This window comes from Protopterus annectens, chromosome 4.part1 (genome assembly GCF_019279795.1).
Source record: "Protopterus annectens isolate FY-2018-M chromosome 4.part1, PAN1.0, whole genome shotgun sequence".
Taxonomy (NCBI): Eukaryota; Metazoa; Chordata; order Ceratodontiformes; family Protopteridae; genus Protopterus; species Protopterus annectens.
This window is the reverse complement of record NC_056734.1, coordinates 112,436,413-112,454,920: the sequence shown is the minus strand read 5'-3', so window position 1 is coordinate 112,454,920 and position 18,508 is coordinate 112,436,413. Positions and strand designations below refer to the sequence as shown.

The 18,508-nt window shown below is 35.0% G+C and overlaps 1 protein-coding gene across 1 annotated transcript in view; it reads left to right on the top strand.

The window, feature by feature from the left end:
* LARS2 (leucyl-tRNA synthetase 2, mitochondrial) overlaps positions 1–18,508 on the top strand; it is a 1,850,943-nt gene that overhangs the window by 1,040,283 nt on the left and 792,152 nt on the right. The window contains exon 10 of the mRNA XM_044070015.1: positions 11,927–12,042. Within this exon, the coding sequence (XP_043925950.1) occupies positions 11,927–12,042 (116 nt within the window). The remainder of the gene's footprint in view (positions 1–11,926; positions 12,043–18,508) is intronic.

Below are 18,508 nucleotides of genomic sequence, written 5' to 3'. Positions count from 1 at the left end.
TTCTTTCAATTTTATACAGTCATAAAACATATGAGCCCAGTCAGCATTAATTTCTATATTACATCTCTTACATAGATTATCTTTATTATTTATTTTATTCATCATCAAAGGTGTATAAAAAGATCTATGTAAAAAATTCCATGTATAAAGTCTCCAGACAATGGAAGACGTAGTTCTATAGGCAGATTCCAATATACATTGTTTATCTTGTTGATTTGGTGGGTCCCCATTAATAGAAGTGAAATAATTCCAGTATGTATCTACACTGTAAAAAGTTTCTTGTCTGATAATTTTATGTATGTATGAAAGTTTACCTTTATCAGAAACTTTATGTTGTAAAATTAATATCAAGTAATCAATCAGTGTTGGAATAGATTCTTTAACTGTTATAGACATTAGATCTATTCTATCAATGAGATGTTGTCTAAAGGTCTGAACCTCTAACCAGCAAGTTTCTCTTAGATCAAATTCTTGTTTTAAGAAATCTAGATTTTTAACTATATCATCAGATATCAACTGATACCAGTACTTTAGATCATTATCTATAGCTAAATGAGTTCCTTCAGAAGTAGATGACAAAAGCATACCCTGAGTATAGATTATATGGAATATAATAAAATTCTATTCCCTATACTTAGGGTGCATGAATATAAAGTTACGATAGCTAATAATAATATTTAATGGGTAACAAACCATATGTTTAGGTGTAATAGGTGAAGTATAAAATTCCTTTAGTAACCATAACATGGAGTTATTTACAATCATATTTTTATGTGTTAAGGAGATTTTCATGAAGTGCATACTAATTAGCTCCCAATAATCTTTCCATTTTGCAACATATGACTGATCTATTAATAAAGTAATAACTTTTACAATAGAAGAGATAGTATATAAATTAAAGTCTGGAAAAGAAATACCCCTTGAGACCAGCTATTAGTATGTTTCTTTAATGCAATCCTAGGTCTATTAGGTGCCCATAGGAAATTTAACATTAGTGTATTCAGTTTCTTGATAATTATTTTTGTAGGTGGAAGTATTATTGATTGTATTAAGTATAAAATCTTGGGGAATATTATCATTTTAATAATTGTAAGTCTCTCCTCCATAGTAAAAACATATTATTCCAGGTATTAAAAGATTTTGTATATTAAGAAAACAGGTATTATAATTATTATATATAATAGATTTAATATATTTAGATAGTATTATACCTAAATAAGTTATCTGACCTGAATTGGGTACATATTTAGTAAAATCACTAATGAGAATATTTTTTCGTGTATATATAGGTAGTATTTTAGTTTTTTCTTCATTGAATATTAAACCAGAAATACTTTTAAAATTCATCATTTTATCAAATAGAGTGTGCATAGAAGAATTAGATCCTGCTGATGTAATTAGAACATCATCTGCGAAAAGTTGAATTTTGGATGTTCTATTTTCATCTATTTCAAAACCCTCTATGTCAGTACTGTTTCTGATCAAATTAGCCCAAGGCTCCATTACTAAAGTGAATAATAGTGGAGAAAGTGGACATCCTTGTTTTGTACCTTTAAGAATGGGTATTTTTTGTGAAACATATGTTCCTACCTTAATATAAGCCAACGTTCCTTTGTATAAAAGCTCAATTAGATTTACAAATGCATCAGAGAAGTTTGTGCACTTCAGTAAGGTAAACAGATAGTCCCAACTTACTGAATCAAATGCTGAACTTATATCAAGACTAATAAGTGTTAAATCTTTCTTTTTCCTATTTGCAAAATCAATTAATGTTAAAGTTCTTCTTATATATCAAAAGTATTTCTATTTACAATGAAGCCTGTCTGATCTATATCTATAATGCCAGGAATGATTGTCTTCAATCTATCAGCAAAAATACTCATAAACATTTTATAATCAACATTAAGTAATGAGATGGGCCGATATAAAGTACAGCTAGTTGGATCTTTATTAGGTTTTAAAATTGGCGAAATAAATGTATATTGCCAAGATGGGGGGGTTATTAACTCAGTTTGGGCCAAAATAAAACCTTATGTATTAATGAATATGTACTTTTAGAAAGGATTTTATATATCTCTGGTATAATACCATCATTACCTGGTGCTTTGTTTGATTTAAGCTTATTTATTTGTGTAATAACCTTTGTATATGAAATACTTTTGTCCAATAGTTTAATCTGTTGTTTATTAAGCTTTTTATTCATGTTTGTGGTTATAAACTCCTTTATTTTATCTTTAGGTTCCATGTTAATGTTATTATTGTTAATATTGTGAAAGTGATTTCTAAATTCATCTAATATTTCTGGTAGACTAGAAACATTCTTCTTTGATATGGTTTTGTTTATTCAACCTTTTTGTTTTATTTTTAAGTCTATGTAAGTATTTGGGGCTTATTGAGTAAGACAAAAACTTGTATTTCTCTAGAGTTATTTTAACTTTATGAGTTAAAATTTCTTTGTATTTCTCATTTAGTTTGTTTATTTCTTCAATGACTTTCTTATCCATAATATTTTCTTTATTATTATGTTTATAAGAGTCTAATTTACTTTGAATATCTAACAATTCCTTATCCCAAGATTTCCTTTTATTAATATACCATCTTATACTTTGTCCCTATAGATATGATTTTAAGGCATCCCAAACATAGACAATGGAGACTTCAGGAGTATTATTTATGTCTAGAAAATGTTGTACTTCTGAAAGTATATATTCTTTATAGTCTTTTAGTTGAGTTAAGTATGCTGGTATCCTTTTGATCTGAACATTATGAGTATTTTTTATCATGAATTCAAAAACAATTGAATTATGATCAGATATAGGACATGAAATGATTTTGGAATTAATTAAATCTGTTACCATCTGGTTAGAAATAAAGACCTTATCTATTTTTGAATAAGTTTTGTATCTGTTAGAAAAAAAGGTGTATGGTAATGATGTTGAATCTATCTGATTATTAATATCATTCAAATGATAAGAATTAGCAAAATCATTTAAATGTTTTGCATTAGATGTAATTCTTCTTTTCCTATAGTGGTAGTATCACTTTCATGTAGTATACAATTAAAGTCACCAGCTAAAATAATATCTCCTATAGAGAATGATATGATCTTCTCAAGATGATGTTTCACTGTATTAATACCAATTCCAGGTATCCAATATACATTAATTAAAGTGTAAGTCTTCCCATTAATTTGTATTGTAACCATACAAAACATTCCTTTGTCATCCTGATAAGACTTAATGGTTTTAGGAATGGACATACTTTTATTCCATAAAATAGCCACTCCTCTTTTTTTCTGAGTGTGCTCTGAACTAACCAATACTGTATATTTGTTTGTGACTAGTTTATCAATATCTTTTTTCAAGAGATGGGTTTCTTGCAGGAAGACTAAGTTGGCCTTATGTAAATTAATGTATCTTATTAGGCTTGCCCTTTTACACGGATTATTCAATTCATTAATGTTTAAAGAAATTCCTTTTAAAGATGTCATTTGGTATTTTTAAAACTTAAGAATCTTATGATCAAAATAACAAATAACAACATAAGTAATGTTGCATCTCCTCCTTTAGGTGTACCTTTAAATATAGCTGTATTTATTGAATCTCTTATGGGATTTTGTATAGGATTCAATTTTGTTTGTAGTGACAATGAGTGTACAAAATATATTGTGGATGTCAAAACTATATACATATAACAATGAACAAGTGAAAATAATGTAAGGATTAAACCTTGCATCCAGCCTGGAGTTAAAACTCCAACTTAGAGTAGTATTTACCACTCAAGTTAACCCCCTACCCTAAGCAGCAGTACCTCAGCTACCACCTTATCAATTTAATACTGGTTATATTTAACTTAAATTAACAGCTTTCAATTCAATTATCTAGCAAGACAAGACTACACATTTGATAAAACAGCATCATATAAACTAAAATAAACTTTTTTTTAAAAAACTATTTATACTACTGTATACATCTATGTAATATAATACACTTGTATTCAAATAGCATTCAAGCAAACTTGATATTAGGAACCAAGAGGAGAGAGAGAAATAAAAGACGTGAAAGAGGGAGAGAGAGTGAAAGAAAGAGATAAAAAAAAAAAGGAAGGCATATTTACATATTAATTTATTCAAAGTATGTAAAAATAAGTTCTAACATTCATTTAAATCAAAAACTTTGGCTAATATGGTTCAGACATTACATATATTAAGCTGCATCTATTTTCTGTCATGTAAATGCAGTCAACAGCTTCCAAAAAAAAACCTTGAATTGCTTGTATATGAGCATTTTACTCATACTCATTATTGTCAATAGAATAAAATATTATATTTATAGAAATTGTTATAAATCATACTGCATAGTTATGCAAGTTCTCAGAAACACTTAAATTATTGTAAAAAACATCTGTATTTTGTATGTCTATACTACTGCTTTAAAATATATCACATGACAATTTCTTCCAGTATAGAGTTATAAAGTTATTTATGCTTGTCAATCAGATGAATTAAATGAGTTATAGTAATGTATATGTTTGGAACATAAGTTTTCAACACAGATTAGTATGCATCAGTCAAGTAGATTTTCAAAAACACTTGAATAAGTTTCATTGTCTATGCCTTGTAAAATAAGACATTTACTTACTACAAGAAACTGCATCATTTAAAATCATTATAACTGACATATTTTATGAATTATAACATAGATATTTAAGTAATTATATAAAATAACTCACATTTAAATGTCAAAGAGTTCATTTTCCTTCACATAGTCGCATTTGCATCAGTTCTACTTCCTGGTAGAGTGTTCTTCCTGAATCTGTGCTGTGTCAGTGTGATATCTGGGTCAAAGGTCAGATTGACTGCTTTCAGCTTCTCTGTCAGAATTCTGAGAGTTGAAGCTTTTGAAACAGCTCATGGACACTGTGCATGAGGTAGCCCACATCCCAGATTGTCTCCCTTAACATTTTGGCGGGAAACTTGTTAAAAACTAGTGACAAACATTCATTTAGCAGTGTAAATGCATCTAAACATGACAAAACCTATGTATTTTACAGGTTATTACAGCCTGTATGTAAGTGAAATTAAGCCCAAAGTTATTAATAAGTAATAAAACTCAATATTTTTATCCCAACTCAATTTTTATGCAAATCTTATTATTTACTGAGTCTATATGATCAAAAGCATTTCTATATATTAATATGAGAAAAAAATAAAGAGAAAGAATAAAGAAAAGAAAAGAGAGTAGAAAATAAGAGTGTAAAGCAGAAATAAAAAAATGTAAGAGAAAGCTATAAGAAGTATATACAATGGAATATTACTTACTGTTTATATTAATAGAGTTAAAAATAAAACATATTATTTACTATTATTTAGTTCTAATTATTATTAGTTAAAGCATGACAGATTATTTACATACTAGCATAAGCAGTATAATCAAGAAAGTATAATTAGGAATAGCATTTGAAGAACATATAAACTTTTTACAAGGAATAAATATGTTATTATTCCATTTATCATATTTTCATTACTCTTCTCTCCTGCCCTCCCCACCCTTTACCCACTACATAATCTAAATAGAATGTCATTGTTTAAACAAAGAAAAGAAGAAGGAGAAAAAGAGAAAAAAATGTATCAAATTACTGACCTTACTTCTCTTTTCAGAAAGAGAAACAAATTGAATGATAGCTTGTTATTAGTTCCTCAGATATTTTGACTGGTTATGAAACAAAACATTTCTTTGCACACAGAGAATAACTTTGATTAAATCTTTTTCAGAACATTTGTGGCTTTCTGGAAATGCAGGAACTATATTTAAAAAGATTAATAATGAAGTAAAATGATGAGAGAAAAAAGAAAAACATAGAACAAATCATTTGTTCTTTAGTCTCTTCTTCTTCTCTGAAGTCTTCCACGAAGTTTCAGTTGCCAGTCTCTTTAATGAAGGACTAGCCCATTCCATTTCCTCTATTTTATCCAAAATCTTATTTTTTTTGATAAACAGTAAAGCAGAGTCTAAGTCATCAAAGATTTTAGGACCATCAGGAAGGAGGATTTTTAGCTTGGCAGGAAACAGAAGGTATGTTTTAAACTGTGCTTTTTTAAGCTCCCTTATTAGTGGCAGAAAAACTTTTCTTTTAGCTATTACCAAGGAAGAATAGTCATTGTCAAAACACACAGTTGTCTCATTAATCTTAACAGGAGCTTTAGCCCAAGCAGATTTAAGAACCAGAGGTCTAAGTTTCATCCCTGCACAGTGTAGCAACCTTACAGATACTTTATGTGATCTACGTCTTTTTTGTAGAAGTATTTCTTTAAAGATGTTCTTTAAAGACTCTGAAGCTAGAGCCCCTATTGAGAGCAATCCGCTTCATTCAAAACGTAGAAGTAATTTTACTCCTACTTTGCCTTTTAGTGTAGATTGCTTCCAAAAGGCATGTGAAAGGGATTTTTATTCTCTGTTCTCTAGTAACATCAAGAGAATAGCATTTGTGAATTTAACCACTGATGAATTTAAATCCTTAACTAAACTTAGAAGACTAAATGATGTAACTTTTAAACCTGCAGATAAAGGTGGCGGAATAGTAATATTAAATACATCTGACTATTCCTCACTTATGTTAGATATGCTTTCAGATTCTGCCACTTACAGAACTATTTCTTCACATGAAGTAAATAAGATTGTTGTTAATGTACATGAGGTATTGTATGATCTTCTTATGTGCAGACAAATCAGTCCTGATCTGTATGACTATTTATACATAGAGTTTCCACTTATCCCAGTTATAAAAGGCCTGCCTAAAATCCACAAAAATGTTGTACCTATACCCTTGCGCCCTATAGTATCAGGAAGTAACTGGGTTACTGCTACTATTTCTACACTTGTTGAACGGCTCCTTAGACCTGTGGTAGATGCTGTTCCATCGATTTTGAAAGACACCTACCAGTTGTTGGAGAATCTGAATGAAATAAGCCTTGACCTTAAAAACAATAACTATCTATTGGTGACTTTAGACGTAAAAAATCTGTTCACGTCTATTCCCAATGATATTGGGTTGGAAGCTATTAGGGAGTTGCTTGCTAGTGATACCTTGTTTAATGGTGATAACATTATTTTAATCTGTCAATTATTAGACCTGGTACTTAGTAATAATATATTTATGTTTAATGATAAGACCTATTTACAGACATGGGGGGTAGCCATGGCACCCCTGTCTTGTAACACGCATTTAAATTTAGTGGTTCTAAATTGGGAAAGAAAGTTCTTATTTGATCACCCCACTTTCAAAAGAGTCAAATTCTATAAGCGTTTTGTTGATGACGTCCTGGTTATATGGGAGGGTACAAAATTAGACTTTGAGCAGTTTTTGAAATTTCTGGAGTCTACCTCCTCCTATTTGAGATTTACTATGGACACCTCCCAGAACAATATCAGCTTCCTTGATGTCTCACTTACACTTACAGAACAGGGAACAGTTATTTCATCCCTATATAGGAATAGCATGCACCCTAGGCACATTTTCCCAGGTATCATCAAGAGTCAATTCGTCAGAATTACTAGGCTATGTCAGGCTGGTCACTCACTAATGATGGAGGCAGACAAGCTAGAAACTCTATTTATAGATAGAGGATATAACAGTAATCTCGTTAAGAGCATCAAACAAAGTGTTTTGGGTATCTCAGAGACAGATAGTTGTGTAGTAGGGTCTAACAACTATGTAACACAACTAAGGTTTAAGAATGCTAATGTACCCAACAAAGTTAGGAAACTTTGTTATGTCATTAAATATACAAGTGATGTGAAGAGTTTAGAGCAAATAATACGAAAAAACTGGAATATCCTAACTACTGATGAGTCAGTGGTACGTTTGGTGGGGGAATACCCTAGTTTTCTATATAAGAATTGTGCAAACCTTAAACAAATTCTTTGCAAGGAACATCATATGATGAGTAATTACAATGTTAATGCTAGTCAGAGACTAGGGACCTTCCCTTGCAGAAAATGTAATAGATGTTCATATATTTGCACTACTCACCCCTTTATTCACCCTACCCTGAATTTTGCATTCTATCCGAGGTTTTTTGCCACATGCTCCTCGAAGAATTTGGTATAGCTAGCAACTTGCACAAAATGCACCGCATTCTACATAGGCCTCACTAAAAGAAGGCTTTCTGATAGAATTTATGATCACCTCTATGAAATAAAAAGATCCAATGATACTAATGCCTTGGCACTACATATTAAAGAACAGACAGATCATGGTTTTCTTTTTAGGGTTCTAGAGATAATTCCGATGTACTTAAGGGGAGGTGATATGGGTAATCGCCTTGCTGCAGCTGAGTTAAAGTGGATTTTGAGATTTAATGCACAAAGCTACCCTGGTTTAAATACCTCTGTCTCTATAAAACCTATTTTAGATGGTAGGAAACGCTAATTTTACAATATACTTTTTTCATCTACATCGTAGATATCTAGTTATGTTTGGTTATTAACTTATTTCAGAGATTTTCAGGTTTGTCTTGTGGTTTAATACTTTTTTGTGTATACTTAATAAATAGTAAGATTTTTGTTTACTTAATTATCTATATATATTTTTTCACAGTCTTTTGTTATAAGTCTCACCCTATTATTAAGTTATACTAAGCATATATTGTTAGTTAGGTTTCCAAGATAGTTTATTTGGTCTACTTAATTCATTATTATCTATGCCTTACATTAGGTTTTATAATATACTTTGTGCTTTCATTCATTGCATTGTTTGTATGTATATTTATACATTTTTATATATATATTTTTTATATATATTTTTTTATATATATTATATTACACTTTTTTATATATATATTTTTATATATATATATTTTTTTTATATACATTTTTCATATAGTCCTCACACGTGTATAACATTGTCCCAGATTTTAATATTAATATTGATTATATTTTCTAACACAACATTTTAAAGCGGGTATTATATCCATATTTATGTTCTGTGAGTTTTAATATTGTTTAGAACTTATGCACAATGTATATATTTCCCATGCGTCAACTTATTCTTGTTTTTAAGTTACCTAGCAGTTATACCTTTAACTGTTAATTGAGTTCATTAAGCAATTAATGGTATTCTTATTACTTTGCTATTTAATGATTGCTTGTGGGTGTAAATGTTATTTGAAGAAGCGTGGTTGTATCCATCTTCCCACTTGTTCTGAATAAAAAGGTTTTTATGCTTACTACATGACCTAGTGGATTATTTGGAATTTCTGAGACATTTCGTTTCTCATTTGTTACATCGTGGCAGAGACCAATTTCTTGTTTTACACTAGATTTAAGAACCATCTCTTTATCAAAAGATGATAGAAATCTAACTATAACTGATCTAGGATAGTTTTTGTTAGAGTTAGCATTAGCTATAGATCTATGTGCTCTTTCGATACCAAAAGAGAATGCTTCTGGTAAGTCTAAAGTTTTAGGGAGCCATGTTGTTAAAAAAGAAGTAATATTGTTACCTTCAATATTTTCTGGCAGTCCAAAAATCCTAATGTTATTGCGCCTAGATCTATTTTCCAAGTCATCCAGCTTTGTTTGTAAATGTGTATTTTGTTTCAGCAGAAACTCAATGTTGATTTCCTCTTCTTGGATTCTATTTTCCATGTCATTTACAGCTTCTTCTATGCCTGTCATCTGGATCTTCTGTTGTTGCAGGTCTATATGTAACAAGTCTATTTGTTTTGTAGTTTTTTCTATGAGGGTATCAATTTCAGTATCCATTTTATCCATCTTAGCAGTAAGTTGCTGGATTATAGTTATCAGAGACTGAAGTTCTTTCTTGATGCTGGAGTCTTGAGAATTTGTCTTACTGAAACTCATTTCAGACTGATAAACTGACAGGAAAATTTCCAATGTGATTTCTGACAGGAATATTGTTAAAATTTCCTTTCTTTTTTAGATATAGTTCAAGAACTATATAAAACAAACATATTTAGAAAGAAAATTACTTCAAAAATTAATTTTTTAAGTAATTAATTCCTGTCAGTGTAATGAAATTGGTGGAGCTGAAGAAATCTGCTGCTATCCTGTGTTCATCCTTGGCCACGCCCCTAGGTGTATGCTTTCTGAGGACATTCTATCTTATGACTCCAAATACAAGGAATTCAGACATAGTAAAGTGGAAGGGAGTCTCCTTTTTGTGGCATAAGATGGGTCTGAACCCTAACCCAAGTTCAGTGTCCTTGATACTCAAATACCTGTCATATCTTTCCAAATCAGAATGGTGTTATGTCTCAGTGAAGGTACATGTGTCTGCATTCTCAGCCTATCAACTATAAGCTACCCCCTCCTCAGGTTGACCTAGTGTGTAAGAGGTACCTTTGGTAGTCTTTCATTTTGAGCCGCCATCCTTGGGAGTACGTTACCCAGGCAACTCATAGGTTCATAGGTGATTACTAGGCTAATGGCACAAGAGCTGTTACAAGCCTAACCAATAATACCCGGGATATGACAATATTATATCTCAATTTTTCAGATATGGGTTGGGGTAGTATCAGGGTAGTGGGTCTTTGGGTGTTGGAGCCCTGAGTCATTTTACAGACTGCCTGTATCCATAAGGGACATGGACAATACCCCAGGAGTGAATTTATGGTTCCCCATCCTTTTATTCAAATTCGTTTTGAAGAGAATAAGGGACGTACTTTGTTTTATGAAGATGGGAAGTTTATTCCATAGACAAGGTAGCCCTTTTGATGTGAATATTCATCCCCTAGTCTCAGCTCAAATTCTTGGAGCTGACAAGGGCTAGAGCAATTTAAAGATGGGGCCGATGGACATCCCTGTTATACCAAAGATGTGCTGCTTAAAAAGCTCTGGAAGTCAAGACAGATTCAAGCCGTCTGCAGCAGAGAATCCCTAGATGCTGTCACTGCTGCAACAGTGAACGTATATGGATATCTACAATTATAGTAACTTCCTAACACAGCTGTACTTTATAATGCTGTAGCTGCTGCAATGATGCCTTTGTTGAACTTGTACTGTGTTTCTGTTGAAGATTGTCAGTTTTGAACAGCAGTAATGGTCAGAGGATCTTGGTGATAACTGCTGTCATTATATAATGGGTTTAGTTATGTTGATATTATGTGTAAAGGCCTTACTTGTACATGCAATTCTTCAGGAAAAAAAACATTCACAACAAAGGAAAGTGTACATATGGTATGCGGTCAGTGTAATATACATTTAAGCATAAAAGAATGTTATAGGTGTCAGGTACACATGTGCAGCACAGTGCTACAGTGGTTAATGGTACTTTTTCAGAACTGCAGGATCTATACCTTTGTCCTGACCTTCCGTTGCTACCTTTGTATAATGTACATGTCTCCTTATGTCTGTATGGGTTTCCTCTGGGTAGTCATGTTTCTTGCCACTTTCCAAGTACATACTACCTAGGTTAATAAGTCTTTCTCTAGATGGTTAATTCATGTACTCTCTGCATTTGATTTTATGGTTCAGGTTATAGCAAAAAGCATCCGTTAGGATCAGTTCATGTTATTCAACTTTGACAGGTAATTAATTAGTACTAAATAAAGACATTAATGATGTGAGAGAAAGTAACTTTATGCATAAACCTTGGTCTAGCTATTTTTTTTTTTTACTTTGTTGAACAGCACTGCTTTCACATACATTGTTGCTTATGTCTATTTTCAGTAATTAACTATGAATTTATATGCTTAATGTTGGCATCTGTATTTATGGGAAGAAAAACAATTCATTTTTCCTATGCCTTTGTTTAGCAGTGTTTCTTTTTAGGTACATCTAGGTTTACATATTGGCTGCTTAAGTAGGTAAATGAACTTCGGTTTAAAAATAATAAACAATATATTACAAAGCTGGACATCTCTTAAGATATTGAATTAACTAGTAAATATTTTCTTCTCTAAAAGGTATCCCTAATATTAGCCTACAGGATAAAGCAGTGGCTCAGAAACTGGGTCTCGAGTGCCCACATGTGATCGAAGTTCTCCCTGATGGGGAAGAAAAGCTGATCAACTCAGAAGAGGTCAGTAGCTCTGACTTGTTTTTGTTCAATCAGGCTGAAAAAGAATTGAGAACAGTGTCATCTGAAAATACAGAAAGAAATTGTATGCTTTTTATCTTTCCAGAGCTAGGAAGCTTGATAAATGATCTGTAACTGGCAGCTGCTTTATTGTGGTTTAGATTTCTCTTCTTAACTGGCAAGCATTCACAATTTAGGAAACAGAAGCATAACCTTCTGGTCAAGAGATAGCTGCATGTCAATGGTTAGTCTAGGCTGAGGAAGTGATCATTTTTAAACTTTTTTCCCTCAGTATGGCTGTTTCTTTTAAGCCGCTTAAACAGCTTCTTTAAAGTTAACCTCTTTTGGGCATTTCATTATATGTAATGTCATTTTAACACAGCAATTTCAGGAAGAAAATAACTTGCTGACTGAGTAGTGAGGCAGTCTGCATGTGGCACTGGACCATAGTCAGGTGCATAACTGTTTCCATAGTTTGCATTTCTGGGGAAGTGATTGAGCTGTTAAGACACTTTAAAATACTTCTCCAGTCCTATCCAGGAGCTGCGGTTTCTTCACCATATTGAAAGCTATTACCAAATTGTTTCTGGTGAATGGTATTCTACAGTCTTATGTTGATACCCTCCCTAACCTCGTGCAGGCCTCTCAGACAGTCTTTTTCTAGAGTCTTGTCACACATGCTGAATATTCATTTAGTATCTTTCAGTGTCCGTGTCTGAGTAGTTCTGATGTGGTTCTGTAGCAGCTGACTAGAAGATACCCTCATTCTGCTTCAGTTTTCTGTTGTGGTTAATTATGGCTAAATAGGAATGAACCAGGGTCTCTGCCTCTGATGTAGACAAGGATAACAAGTCTTCCTCCTTGGATAGCTCTGTATTGAATAATCCCTTTGGTGGTATTATATATTTAATATTGCCCTCCACAGACTGGCCTGTCATACTTTTCCTCAGAAGAAACTTAAACTCTGTCAGGGAAAGTATCAGGAGGAAACTCCAGTTGTCATGTATTAGAACCAGTCCTGTAGAATGGAACTCTGCAAGCCCACAGACACCCAGATAATGGGCATTCTGTTCCAAGAAGCTGCACATCCTGTATGCACTCACACTGGAGTGGTCAGTCATTTTTTTAAATAATTTTTTTCTGGCTTCTTTTATAAATTCCATAGTCCAACAGAGGTGCACTAGAACCCAGCTTCTGACAAACCTTCGTATGTCAAAGATCAAAGTGTTAGACACTTTTTGGGAAAAAAAGTTTACTTTTCCGGTATCTTTATGTTGGTTGCTTAATTTTCTGTCCCATCTGTCACGTTCTCTTCCCTAGTGTATCTGGTGTTAGCAGGGCTCCTTGAATTTATTTACTTATATCTCAGGCAGTCCGTGAGAAGTCACCTGTGCTCTTACCCTCATTCCATATCACACCACTCTGAAATGAGCATTCTACATCCCAAATTTGTACACATGCAGACAAATGCACACACATGCCAGATAACATGGCCTTTCTGACTCATATTCACATTTATAATCCTTGCCTGAAATTCTCATACTTTGCTGTCAGCTACAAAATGTTAAGGGAGGACAGTAAACACTTACAAAACTCCCTCTTTTATTAAATATTGCCAGAATTACACAAAACTGAGTTTCACTATAACCAATTTAGAATACTAATATTCATGGAAACTATCCGTTGTGAGACTAAATGTTTTACATCTGAAATGTGATTCACATGGCTGCCACTTATGTTGTGGCAAGTGCTGCAGCTGTAGGCACTTGTCTAAAGAGGATGGATTTTTTTATTTTAGTAGGTAATCTAGGCCAAATGGCCCATTTCAGTCACTACAAAATTACAGTGTGCTAAAGAAAGCATGCACAATTAACAGCTTTAGACAAACTTGACATAAAAATAACTAATCATTATAGCTCTCTTCCTTTTATGAGAATCTGTCTGTGCCATTTTAGATGCTGCTCTTCAGGGGAGGTCCTCTGGTCGTCTTTGGAGATCCTTTGTGGGAGATCATCATAGACCTTCAAAAGAAGACTGAAGTCTTGTGATCCATGAAGAGTATGCATCTGGATACTGAATCAGTAAAACAGAGACAATGTGGATACAGTGTAACCAACATAGTCTGTATCTACAGCCAAGTTTCTAGAAGATACCACAAGACATGTATATTTTTGTAGTTAGCTGATTAGCATTCAAAGTTTATGCATCCATTTATATATTTATGTCTATATGTGTACGTGTGTGTGTATTTGTATATGTGTACATGTGTGTGTGTGTATGTGTATATATATATATATATATATATATATATATTTTTTTTTTTTTTTAACCAGGGTAGTGCACTGATCAATATTGACCAATTTTAGGCTCAGCCCGGATGAAATACAAAACATTTCACAAACAAAAAATACAGGAATGTAAGCAATAATAAGAGGAGATGTCCTTCCATTTCACTGTTGCAGTATTCATTACAGTAGGAATCCCCTGCCAAGAGCAGCCCAACAGCCGACCAGTATACCAAAAACCTGCAAATCCCTTTAAGGTACACCATAAGTCACACGTATGCTCCTTGTGTAACATAGGGCATAAAGGTGACATCCTCAGAACTTCTTTACTGCCAGTCCAAATGCCATCACTTCATTGTCAGTCTGAACGCCCGTTCCATTGCTGGCTCACCAAGCTGTTGCAGATAAGTGCCCCATTGGGGTTTTTTATGTTATCTATCTTTTACTTTTTTGTTGCTTATTGGGTTTCATGTCATCCTAGAAGGGTAAATGCCAGTGTGGGAGACAGATTCCCCATAAAGACTGGTGCTTCCCATGAGCATACGTCCTGTTCATTTTGTCAGGCTTTTGTTCCTAAAACCCTTCATAAGCTTTCTTCTTTGGCTTTTTATCTGGAAAATCAAGATCCTAGCTAAAGTTGCAATGGAGGGAGCTTCCCACTTCGAGGGACAGCCATCCATGAAGAAGGCCAAGAAATCTAGGCCGGATTCTTCTGTTGTACAGCCTCTGCTGGACATCTTTCCCAAAGTGAGTGAAAGCCTGGAGGATCACCTGGCTCCATCATTGGATTCTTCTGTTGGAACCGTTTTGGAGGCCGGCAGGGATCCGACTTTAAGCATGTCTTTGGAGGCAATGCAGATGTCCGCATTGGACGTTCAGGGGGAGCTGCAACTGATTATCTCTGAGGGCCTAGGGGTGTTCCTCAAATTTTGATCAGAGAAGTTATTGAATGCCATCCGGGGTTGAGGCCTTCTAAGTTTTATAATGTGGACATATCCTTAAAGAAAAAGCAGAAAAATAAGCATATTTTTACAGCCCCTAAGTACCCACACAGTGAATGGCAGTCATTCACTCATGTTTAGTGCTTTGATGGCTTTCAAACCTCCTCAGGGAGTTTTTGTTCCAGCCCCCCCCCTTAGTCCTCTACTCCCCTTAAGAGACCCAGAGAACGGGATTCTTCTGAGAAGGAGGAGGAGGCAGATTCAGATGAGGAATCCCTTACTTACTGCAGTCAGATTCCCTCTCCTTTAGATTATGGGTCTGAGGAAGAGGAATCTACTAGCCTTGATAAGCCTTTTGAGAAGATTTATTTTTGGGACACATTCTCTAGAATGATGGAGTTTTTTTAAATGGGGATTGTGCTCATGTTTCTGAGGAACACAAAAAGGTATTAGGAGCTCCTGCAGATGGATTCTCTCAGACCTTCTATTGTTCTATTGTCCCTCCTGTCTTGGCCGCTTTGCTGGATGCCTTTTCTAATGCTTCTAAGACTTCTGAACCCCAGATCCCTGTCCCCAAGAAACCTGATAGGTTTTATAGGGTGCCTGAGGACTGTAAATTTCTGTATAAGTGCCCTTTCTCTGACCCCTCGGTGGTGCCTGTGCTTTCTGACAAGCCATCGTATTTGCTTCCTTCTCCTATTTTACTTCCTTCTGATAAAGATACCAGAACTATGGAAAGGTTAGGTAAAAAGGTTTATACCTCTGCTACCGTAGCTTTTAGGGCTGTCAATTATCAGACCCATATGTCCAGATAGTTGTTAGCTGTTCTTTCCCAGGCCTGTCAGGTTATTTCTAATCTTTCAGACATTGAAGGAAAAACTTCTGCCCTTTCCCTGTTAGGGACTTCCTCCCAGGTGGCTCCTCATTACATCAAGTGTAGTTATGACACAGCAGATGCTTCTTCTAGGGCTGCTACTTTTGGGTCTGTGATGAGGAGATGTTCTTGACTTCAGCTTCAACCTTTGCCTGATGATATTAAGACTAAGTTAATGGATGCTCCTCTAGATAATAAACGCTTATTTGGAGAAGCTGCTGCTGCTTTGTTTAAATCTGTTCATGGTAAGGGCAAGGCTTTACAGGAACTTAAGCATGTTTTTTTTTGTCCTGTACCTAAATTTCAGAGAAATTACCCCAATAAGCCAGCCTTTGTTCATAAGCTGTCTTGCCCTCCCCCCAAGGGTAAAAAAGGTGGAAAGCGGATTCCTCCTGCTAAGGCTACTCACACTTCTGTTTCTTGATAAACCAGGTACTGTTTGGCTATCCTATTCTTCTCAGCTACTTTCTTCTTTCTCTTTGCCTTTCTCTTACACTTCCTGTTTGGTTAAAGATTACTGAAGACTCATGGGTTCTGTCCATTATCCACCAAGGGTATTTCATGGTCTGGAAAGCTCTTCCCCCTTTTATGGGAATTCCTCAGCCCCCTCAGGGACAGCTGTACTTTTTTTCCAGGGGTGCTTTAAGATCTCTTGACTCCGGGTAGTATTCAAGAAGTTCCAGTATCCCGAAGTGGCAGGGGGTTTCTCTAGAATGTTTCTAGTGCCCAGGAAAGAGGGTACTTGGAGACCAATTCTAGACCTATCTCATCTAAACATATTCTCTCATCTAAATATGTTTCTGAAGGTTCTCTCTTTTTGAATGTTGTACCTTTAGACTTTTTTCCCTCTGCTTCCTCAGGCTTGTATGGTATCTCTGGACTTCAAGGATGCTTATCTCCATATCCTAATTCATCCCCTTTTCAGGAAGTTTTTTATGTTTCTTCTCCCGTTTGATTCTCGTCTGGAGTGCCTTCTGTGTGGAGTCTGCATGCCCTCCCTATGGTCGAGTAGCGTTTGAAAGATATGCGTGAATGGGCGTGCCTTTGTTGAAGGTTGGGCGTCGAGCTGGCACCTCGGCACCATAAAAATATACTGCCAATCATTAGCGGACTGGAGTTCCGCTGTGGTGACCCCTAACCGGGAAAAGCCGAAAGAACAACAACAAACATTTGTTGCTGCTTGGCATTTTCAGTTCTCTGCTTTGCCCTTTGGCCTTGCTACTGCCCTAAGAGTGTTCATCAAATGCGTCAGCCCTGTGATTGCCTTTTTCAGGCTAAAGCCAATCCAAGTTTTCCGTTACTTGGATGGCCTGCTGTTTTAGGCATTCTGTTCAGAGATCTTATTGCAAAATCTCCATTTTGCCATTTTCCTTTTGCAAAGCCTGGGGTTCACTATAAATTTCAAAAAGTCTTTTCTGACTCCTCCTTAGGATCATGTCATTCTGGGGTGCAGGATCCAGACTGTGCCAATGCTGGCATCCCTGCCTCCTTCCAAGGCCTTAACTCTCATTTCTTTTTTTTTCAAACAGCCAGTGAATTTCTGAGAGCTCTGGGGTTCTCTGGCCAAACTCCACATGACAAAGTTTCAGTGGTTTCTGAAGTCATTTTGGTTTCAACATGCTCATCCCCTCGAATTTGTAGTTCCTCTTCTGCCTTGCCTCAAGAAGGAATTTCAGTGGCGGATTCAACAGTTGACTGTAAATCCAGGGCAACCTTTTCATCCACTTCTTCCCTCCCAGGAGATGTTTCAGACATGGGAGCGGGAGCAGCATTTGTCTCCCTAAAGCTACAGGGAATCTAGTTGCCTTATCAACAGAAAGAACATGTCAGTGTCAAAGGGATGAGAGCTTTTCTGCTGGCTGTTCAAGCTTGTCATCCTCTCTTTTCCTCAGGATCTCTCAAGGTGTTTATAGACAATAGCACAGTGATGTGGTATGTCAACAAACGGGGGGGGTCAAGGGCTTATCTTCTTCTTTGCCGGTTGTCACTCGTAGTGTGGGAACTTACTATCCAGTATCAAGTGACTCTTCATCTAGTTTACACTCCCTCGGGTCAAAGTATTGTAGCAGATTCATTGAGCAGGTCCATAATTGAATCCCATGAATGGATGCTTCATGGAGATGTGTTTCTGGACATTGTCCACCAGTGGGGTTCTCCTCAAACAGATCTTTTGTGCCTCCCCTCTGAACAGACAACGTCCTCTATTTTGTGCCATAGTCCCATGTCCTCTGGTTTGGAAGGTGGATGTCCTATCTTTTTCTTGGAAGGGGATGTTTCTTTATGCCTTCCCTCCCCTTCCACTCATTCAAAAGTCCTGTTCGAAATTCAACAGGATGCTCCCAAAATCTTGTTGGTGACTCCCTTTTGGC